At 42.4% G+C, this 9796-nt stretch overlaps 1 protein-coding gene across 1 annotated transcript in view; it reads right to left on the reverse strand.

The window, feature by feature from the left end:
* The window catches only part of CASD1 (CAS1 domain containing 1), a 32816-nt gene extending 25533 nt beyond the window's left edge, over positions 1–7283 (reverse strand). The window contains exon 1 of the mRNA XM_080340208.1: positions 7136–7283. Within this exon, the coding sequence (XP_080196334.1) occupies positions 7136–7268 (133 nt within the window). The 5' untranslated portion in view covers positions 7269–7283. The remainder of the gene's footprint in view (positions 1–7135) is intronic.
* Between the last annotated feature and the right edge of the window lie 2513 nt (positions 7284–9796).

Raw genomic sequence — 9796 nt, forward strand, 5'->3', positions numbered from 1 at the left:
AACTGCTCTTCTATTCCACCCGTCCTTGCACTAATCCTAAAGAACAGGGCGTCTCCCATCTACTACTTATTTTCACGGCTGCTGGAAGCCACACATTAAATCAAACAGACTTTCTGCTTCAATTATTACAAGAGAATCTGAAGCTTTATCGAGAACTGGAAATCAGACGAGGTAAACGGAAAGAGATGCAAGTAGTATGAGGTTTGATGTCAGTGAGAATGGGAATTATAAGGCACCACTGACATCTATGAAGATCCGGCCTCATAGCCCTCCAACATGAGCACTATAGTAAAGCTCTTAAAAAAAACAGAGCCATGGTATCACTTCCCTTGTGCTTAAGCAAAGGCTTCCACATGACCACAGTCTAATCACAAAAAAAAATTTGAAGTATAGCTGACACCCAAAACTCCAGCTCTCTCCTAATTAGGATACATGAAGAATACCTCAGATACATAAGCACAGACAGTACATCTCAGGTATGCTGCTTCTTGAAGACTATAAAATTAGCTTGGAGGAAAGAAGTGGCAGCTGAAGACACCTTTTACCTTTACCTTCCTTCCTGTAACTTCTCCTACTTGTTTTTGTGAAAATCAGAAAAAGAAAATGTACAACTGACCGTATTCCAACTGTTACTCCTTGGCTCATTTGTCTAGCCAAACCCAGCAGTGGTAACACAATCAAGTAGTGTTATTTACCATGATATAAGGCTCCTCAATCCCTCATTTCAAAACACAACTCTAACAGTCAGACTTATTTTCTCTCCTGGAACTTCAACTGCTATTGCATCATGACTCCTAAAAAAGCTGGAGTAACATGAAGAATTATAACAGTCTTGAAAAAGATCTGGATAAATATCTCAGATTCATGGTTCTGGGTTTGGTTTGGTTCTCTGTGAGAAACCCACACATGACATACTTCTAACACACATGATAAACTGGCTTTACTGTAACTGTTATTCTTTACTCTCTATCTCTCAGTTTGGGAGCTCTTGGTCAGGCAGAGTTCAACGTACAGAAGAAAAATGTGTTTAAAATTTGAATAAAAGTTATACATATGATGTTAAACTCCTATTTTTATCATCAATAAGAGTCTATTAATCACCCCAGGATAGTTCTCAAAGTGACAAGTAACCTCTTGAGCAAATCCTTGAGATACCACAAATCAAACCAACATTTCCTTCCTAATTGCAAAACACATGCACTATCTATGTCAAACTGATTAATTACTGCACAGCAGCAATGAGACGTGGCAAGTGGCCAGATGCAGAGGGCCACAGGCTTCCGAACATTTAAAGGAGCTCTCATGAAAGTATGCTGAAACCACAGATGAAGGCTGAACACAACAGGTTTCCAGAAAGGTTCTCTCTGTAACTCTCCTATTTTTCAACCGGTACAGGTCACTCCAGGTCAGTAATACTATATCTTTTTACAGTCAGTGCCTGTTTCATTATTCAGTACACTGCCATTTCTGAACAGATTAAAGAAGCAGTTTATTGATGCCCTTCCTCTCCTCTTCCAACTGCTGCTACTTATAGGATAGCTGCAGATCCTGCTGCCAAATCTTTGGCAAAAGTAGCTTAGAAAAGCTGAATCTTTACCTGTTTTTTAAATATGTTGGCACAGTTCAAATTTGCTGGACTGACATCTTTCCGGTAAAAATCATAAATTCAAAATGAACATAGTTTCAGTTTTTCTTAACGGCTTCAAATATAATCCTTTTTCTACCTCTGGCTTTCAAGCAACATAATTTCCTTCATTCTCAAACATGTACACTTACGTAAACTATCATTTCTAGTAAGTTGCATAAAAACAAAACTGTCAGAAATAATGATTAAAAAAATCAAACTCATGTTGCTTGTGATTGGATTATGAGAATAGCTGACTTACAATTATTACACCTACTGCTACAACATCCTCCACTTTGGAGACAATAAAAATTAGATATATCAGAGCAACGTAAGATTAAACTGTGCAAAAGAAAGTCCACTACTAATTACATTGCCTATGAAATCCACTAACTTGCTGAGGAAGATGCATAAGAAAACAAGGACAGTTATTAACGGTCAGACCAATGGTCAGTCTAGCCTGGTATTCTGCCTCCACCAGGGGCCATAAGCCAATGCCCAGGGATGAATAAAGAAGAGGGCAAGTAAACATCATGTTCTTGTCTAATATTCTTCCAACTCTGTTCAGTCCAGTGACTCCCTGAGCTGGACATGCTTTTTATATATTTTGTAGAACCTTCAACAGATTTTTTCCAACAAATGCATGCATTCTTCTCTCAATTTTTTAGCATCCACATCATCTGTCCACAAGAGCTTTCCATATGCACAGCTGCTGGCTTAAGAATCACCTGTCTTTATTTTAAATATGGTTTCTACTAGATCTACTTGGCATGCCCTAGTTCTTGCATAAAAAGAGACAGTTCATGCTCATGTCTATCATGATTTGTAGACCCCTATCACTTCTTCCTCAATAAAGTTTTCAAGACTGAAAAATCTCGGTTTACTAAGTCTTCACAGGAGAGCAAGTTCCGTATCTTGAGTTCATGACCCAAGCTTGGTAGCTCTGCATTCCATGGCACCTTCATCATAATTACCCACAAATAAAACAATCCTCCATCCTACAGTACATTTACTGAAATAATATTCCAAACATCACACCCTGTATACATTTGAAACATAGAAAGAATATTTTAGGTCAGGAAGTTACACCTTCTTTCCCAACTCCCAATACCGAATATCTCCCTATTTCCCTGGGCAATATTAGAAAGACCGAAACAGCAGCCAAGAGAGTAAACTGGAGGTTACAGACAAGACAGCACCTCCAGAAACGCTCACGTCTGACTTAGGAGTTGAAATACACAACAGTCAAATAAACGCTCTCATTTTAATATACCACATCGTCGTCTTAGCCAACAATGAGATATTAAAAGATAAAAACAGAAAAAAAGAAACCCTCAAACCTGAGAAAAAGAAATTTGTCATTCTATACATAAAACACATACACCATTCTTTTTGAGCTCTTCCTTTGTGCTTTGCTTAAATTTTCTTTCCAACATATTACCTTTTATTTTCATCAAATGTTGCACTTAGATATACTACGGTATAGTTATACAAAGAGTATAATTTATCTGAATTTTATTATGCTCATTATTCTAATTTACCATTACTCAAAATCATGCTTTTCACCATTGAAATTGTGAAATCTCAAAGTCTCTGTTCAGTGCCAGAACAGATCATGTTTCACGATCCTTTCTCTAAAAGGCATACTCTCTATTTCAGAGAAATCGAAAATCAATTGTTCTCTATTATTCAAAATAAAAATATAGCTTTAAGCAGTATCTATTAGTGCTGATTTTAAGAATGCAAAATTTTAAATTAAAACTTATTTCCAACAAGTTTTAGGACTGTACCTTTGAAATATAATAATAACTAAAAAATACACAGCACTAACTTCACAGAATAGTATATAAACATTTAGTCCAATTAACTCTTCACAGAAGCTGTAGGCAAGTTAAAGACAGTCCTTAGTTTCTCTTAATCCACCTCAAGCTTCGTAAAAAAATACAGTTGACCCCTAAATATGACAGTCTCCCTGAACATGAATTTGACCTCCACAACCCCAGACCAGCAATTTTTCATACACATAACCTTTATACGGGCAAGTTTTACTGGGAAGTGCAGTGGGTTGCTCCTATTTATAATACACATTTGCATGGCTGAGGCCAAAATTAGCTGAAACCTTTACGTGTAAAGATAATCATACAAAACAAACGGAGTTCTAACAAAAGTCTCAGTCACCCAAAAACTCCCAGAGGAAGCCAAGACAAAAACAACCTTTTTGTAAAACATATGCATATTCTTAATTGATGCCTTGTCAACATTTCAATATTGCAACAGGAGAAGAAAATTAGATGGCAATTTGCACAAGATGGGTTTCTAAACTGAGCAACATAACCTATGCTAACTACCAAAAATTTAAAGCATCCAATTGTCCCTCACTTTAAATTTTACAAGTACAGATACACTGCAAACACAGAATACCTACTTATTAATACTTTCACTCCTACCTAGGGATAGTAAGAAAAAGGAAAAGGTATGAAAGAAGCAGCCTTTATCATTTTTAGAATGTCTTTGTCCCACAGAAAGAAGGATTCACTGACAAACCTTCTTCACATGTAGCATTCTCTGACTGGTTATATACATAATCCGTGGCTTTTTCCTTCTGGATGAATTGTCCAATGCAAAAAACTGCAGGATAACAGACTAGAAGTCTCAACACTGTCAATGTGTTTCTGTGGTAGAAGGTTGATTTTGTAAATAATAGAGGACATAAAATAACAAAGTATTTTAACATAACACGGAATTTTTCTTCAAAGCCAACTATTGTCTTTGTCAGCCTTTAAACACCCTACAGGACATCTATACACCACGATCTTGTTTGTATCATCATCATTGTAGAATGGAGGAAATTAGATTGCAATTAGGCATGTCATTCATAGATTTAGACATGCCTAATTGCAATCTAATTTCCTCCACTATTCAGGCAGTTGCTCTTTCAAATAATGGAAACTTATCAGTTTCTTCAGATATCAAATATCCAAGGTGGGGCAGAGGGAGGAAATGCAGAGGAAAAAAAAAACAAACCACACCTCCCACAAAACATATTTAACTAGTTTTTGTTCATATGCAGCTCTCTCTTATTTCCTCCATATTCCTAGAGATCTAAGATGGACAGACACATGGGTGGTTAGTCCACTGTCAGATTTCTTTGCCCCACTGTGGCAGAAGGTATGTTCATATGAAAGAGCTGGTCTTGCTCACTCTCCTCTTCCTGACAGCAGCTAATGACAGATGGTCAAAGTATAAAAGCTCAAGAAACACAGAGCAAACCCTTCCCTGGCAAGGCCCAGCTTTCATAGCCTGGCAACTTTGAGCTGAAGGGTATAAGGAGTTCAGCATGTTTGCAGCCCCAGCTCACCCACCCTCTGCGAATCAGGATGACCCTTTTCAGGGTATTTTTGGTATAAAAACTTGGCAACATATTTCAAAATGCCCTATGTGGAAAAAAACTTGATTCATTCTGATCATTTTAAAAGTACTGTCTGCTAATTTCATTTTTCAGTTGATAGTTTTTGTGTTATGATACAATCACAATTAATTTACCATCCCAAATAATTCATAATACTTGAGACCATTACCAGGTTACTAATTTTCTGTCCAGGCTGCAGAATTTTAATCTATTTCATTACTTCTTGCACAGAAGCTGTTTCATTTTCATCTGCCATTTGTGTTGCTCTTTTGTACATGTTTTCCAAGCTCTATTTTACCATTACTAGGAGAGGATGACCAGCACCACTGACAATAAGGAAGGTGCTGGTTAATTTTCATTATGCAATATCACAGAGAAATCTGCTGTTTTGTTTTTCATTAATTGCCAAAAATATCCTACCATTTACTGAATTTCAAATGATTGAGATCACTGAAGGGCTGCAGACTGATCTGTCAAGCAACTCTTTTATCTATCCTGAAAACTTTTGTATTGCTATAAGCGCTCCACCCTCCTTTCCTAAGCTATTTGTGTCTTTTAATGTTGTTTGTTCAAAGGAGCCCAAGCTTGTAACTTTGTACTCACTCTCACTTTATGCCCTGCCTTTTAATCAGTTATTGAAAAGCCTCTCTCTTACCTGTAATAGATAAAAGAAATCAAAAGCCTTAGGCAAAGGAACTTGTTCAAAGCTTGGTGAAAATCCATACAGTCGATATCAACTTACATAAAGGCCTGCAAATTCTCTACCGCTTTGCAATTCATGACTCAACCCCCTCATTAATTTTCCCATCATATACTGGTTTTATGCACAGTCCAGTTTCCTTGTAATCTGCTTGATATGTCAGTCTCAAAATCCCTCTTCAAAAAAACATCACATTTGTCACCCTCCATCCATCTATAATAGTTCTGCGACTGATTTGGGCCTTAAGGAACATAGCTGAATGGGAAAGTTCAATTACTTCATGCCTGAGCACCTCTAGAATTCAGTTAATGCTTCTGTGTCTTCCAACTTACTGCTATTCAGTTTATCAGACTTACTGGCATGGCAGACAGAGGGTGAATGTAGGGAAGGCTCCCTATCTCCTTTCCCATTTCTACAATAAACAGCCTCAAGCCTTGTCTTCTGCGGACACTAGCAGCAAGTATTAGAATACAACACCAGTTATCCTACAATGAACAGAGCTGCAGTGATCTCTCTTTGGATCAACTTTTTGATTTAACCACAAAAACATACTACATTTTTTAGCATTCATCAGAAACAAGAAAATATTTCCTTTAGCAGTTCTGTTAGTATCTACGGATCATGCCAAAATTCACAACTCTGGGGTCCAAACAACCCAAAAGAAGAGGCATCAGCAGAGGTCCCAGCACACCCGTACCTGCCGCGCAGCCCTGTGCACCGCGGTCACGGTCACCAGCAGCAGCTTCCAGGCCTTGGCTACTGGCCTGTCCTCAAACCACTAAAAACATGTGAAACCAAACTCTTTATCTTGCTTCATCCACCAAGGAGGCTGGATTTTGTTGTGTTGAAGGCAATGGTTCAAACAGTAAAATAACAGATACCGAATCTTACGCCAATTAAGCTATTAATCACTAATTGTCAGGTAAAAGTCGTTTAATCACGCTGTAGGGGAACAAGTGACAAGGAAGTCACCCTCCACCCCTGCAACTTCACCTGCAGCCGCACAGCTGCTCCACACGCCGCGGGCAAGGCCCCGAGAGCGGGGCTGTGCTCACGGCAAGAACACCGCGGCGCCACACACCCCGACCCCGCACGCCCGACCCTGGAGCCCAGCCCGGCCGCCGGGCGGTCTGCGGCGACCCCGGGCCCGGGTCCCGCCGCCGCTGTCCCAGGCTCGCCTTTCGCAGCAGCCGGGAACCTGCCACACCGCGGGGCCCTCTCCGCCCCAGTCCGCCGGGGCAGGGGTACGCGTGTCGGCCCTCTCGTCCCCGCCACGGCTGCTCCGGGCAGGGGCACCGCCGCCCCCCCTGCCCGGCCGCGGTCCCCGGGCTCCGCCGGGGCTCCGCCTCCCGCTGCCCGCCAGCCGCGGCCCCCCGCGGAGCGCCCGCGGCCGCCCCCTCACCTCGGTAGCGGCGGGAGGCGGCGTGGCAGGCGGTGAGGACCAGGACGGCGCCCAGCGCCAGCGCCTTGGCGCTCCTCACGCTGAAGTAGTAGTTGATCTCCCGCTTGCCCAGGGTGTAGGCCAGGGCCGCCATCTTGGCTCCTCCATGACAACAGCGTGCGATGGAGCGGGCGGGCGCAGCGGGGCAGCACTGGGTCCCCGCTGGCGGCGAACGCAGACCCCGCCGCTGGCGGCTGTCACCGTCCCCACTGCCGCGGCGGAGCGAAGCCCGACACCCCGCCGCCGGGGCGGAGCCGCCGCCCTCCTCCCAGCGCCGCCGCTTCCCCTCGGCCGCCAGCGGGCGGCCCCAGCGCTCGCCTCCCCGCCCCGCGGCGGACGGCTCGGCGCGGCACAGCGGGGCCCTGCGGAGGGCGGGGGAGTCGGTGGATCCCCCGGGCTTGGTCCGAGGCCCGCGGCTGAGGGGGCGGCGGCTTGGCGGGGACCGTGCTGGGCCTCGGTGTGTTGCACCGCGCCGGGGGGTCGTTGTGACTGAGATCCGTGGAGGAGCACCTGGGCGAGGGCTGTACCTGAGCCGGGACGTGACAGCTGGCACCGGGCAGCACTGGCTTTTCTCCAAGTACTGCGATTTTTAGACATTTGTCACTCCCCAAGTGACATGGAGGTAGCCAGCCCGGGCTGGGAGACTTCACGCCCTGTGAACGCGGATAGCACTGTGCGAGCTGAACCACGTTCACAAATTCACCTGGGTTTACAGAAGAAAAAAATAAAAGAAGTAAAAATAAGGTGCATGTTGCAATTGAAATGCTGAAATGTTACAAAACGGAAATGCACAGGCAGTTACGTAAATCCCACCCGGGGAAAGGCTCCGGGCAGCGCTCCTGCCCCCGGGCGCCGGCGCCAGCAGAGCGGGGGACACGCTGCCCCGCTGCCCGGCGCGGGCGGTCGCCGGCAGCATCGAGCGAGCACCAAAAACCATATGGAAACATAAAACTTGGGAAAAGTGTTCGGTGTGCATTCGCATAAATATGGGAAATGAACAGCGAGCAGTTGTCAGCCCTCGGGTTCGTGATGAAGTACTAAGCTTGACAGATGTTGAAATACTCTCCCTCAGATCCTGTAGGACTCTTCATTAGGATTGGCCAAAGAAACATGAATGGAAAAAGGTTTTTCTAACCGAGCGGGTCAACAATAAAAATGAATCATCTGGATTTTTGAACAGAAAAGTGTGGTTTTCATTTCACCATCCTTCCATTTCCCTGCCATCCAAACAACACTGTTCTGGAAGTTCTGCAAATCCTTGAATTTGATTATTCATTTAAACATGTGAAAAAAACACAATTGGGGGGAAAAAAAATAAGTGAAATATTTTAAACTAAACTGGAAATTCTACACACTGCAAGCAATGTTTTATTTTCAAATATTGTCTGAAAAAAAGCAGAAGAATTTGAAGTATTATGCCCATGTAATGTACATACAAATTTTGAGTTCTAAGTGTTTCTCCGATGTGAACTGTTACTATATAATCAATGTATATCCCATTTCCACCCAATCAATATGTTTACTATCTGCCAACATATAATCTATATTCTTTTATATTCAGTTCAGTCTGTTAGTTCATTCAGTTTAACAGCAATGTTTTTAAATACTAAAACCACTATTTTAAAGTGCTCAGGTTTATTCTCTCAGGAAGGGAGGGGAAAAAGGTACCAGGTAAGCTCTCAAATATACGGATTTATAGTTACAGCGTTATTTTTCCTAAAAGATTCCCTCCCACCCACCTCCAAACAAGCAAACAAACAAACAAAAACAAACAAAACCCCCCAAACCTGGTCATAGCACGAATGCTTTTACTCCATAAATGAAAAGTTCCCATTCATGTACTGGTTTTGGTCATACATCACTCAAAAAGCAAACTTTACTATTTGTTAAAATATTCCTGTTAGCGCTTAGCTTTCTTTGTCCTTGTTTCACATATGTTCAAGTGACAGCTGCAAGCATTTTACACTTTAAGAAGCAACTTTTAAACGTCTTTTAAACAGCTCATCTAACTGAAAGTATTCGCTGGAATATTTTTGTAGCTTTCCGCACTATTGCCCGTTAATGATTCTTAACAGTCTTATGAAATGTGTCTTTCCTGCAGTCATTGAGGACCACGGATACTCTTCTTCATTTGCTTTTGCAACATTTATTCATGAAAAAGTAAGGCTTTTCATCCAGCCACAACATATTTACTTCATCCTGCCTCATTCTGTGGTATAACCGTGTTTTTAGTAAGTTTGCTGGCTCGCTTGCAAGTCTGCAAGTTGCATTTATGACAGTGACTGTAGTTCCTCAAAACTTGCCCTAATGAACGCTGTGACTATAAGCAGAGCAGATGCAGAAAGCATGGAGTTGAACTGGAGCTCCCAGAGTGCTGACTCAGCTTCTCAGGATGGCTGCAATGCTTGAGCAAAGATATTTACATTTTTCTCTCATAATTAAAAAAATAATTCAGCTCTCTCCTGTGAGATAGTATCTCTGGAGAATTTAACTGATCCTCATTGAAATCAGCTGCTTCCTATGAAGGAACGGCAGAAATTAAAAAGTTATCAAAACAACCGTCGTTTTGTTTATAGATACCTCAGAAAATCACAACATTCAGAAGCAGCAACTGTGTCCCAC

This window comes from Nesoenas mayeri (genome assembly GCF_963082525.1).
Source record: "Nesoenas mayeri genome assembly, chromosome: 2".
NCBI classification, from domain to species: domain Eukaryota; kingdom Metazoa; phylum Chordata; class Aves; order Columbiformes; family Columbidae; genus Nesoenas; species Nesoenas mayeri.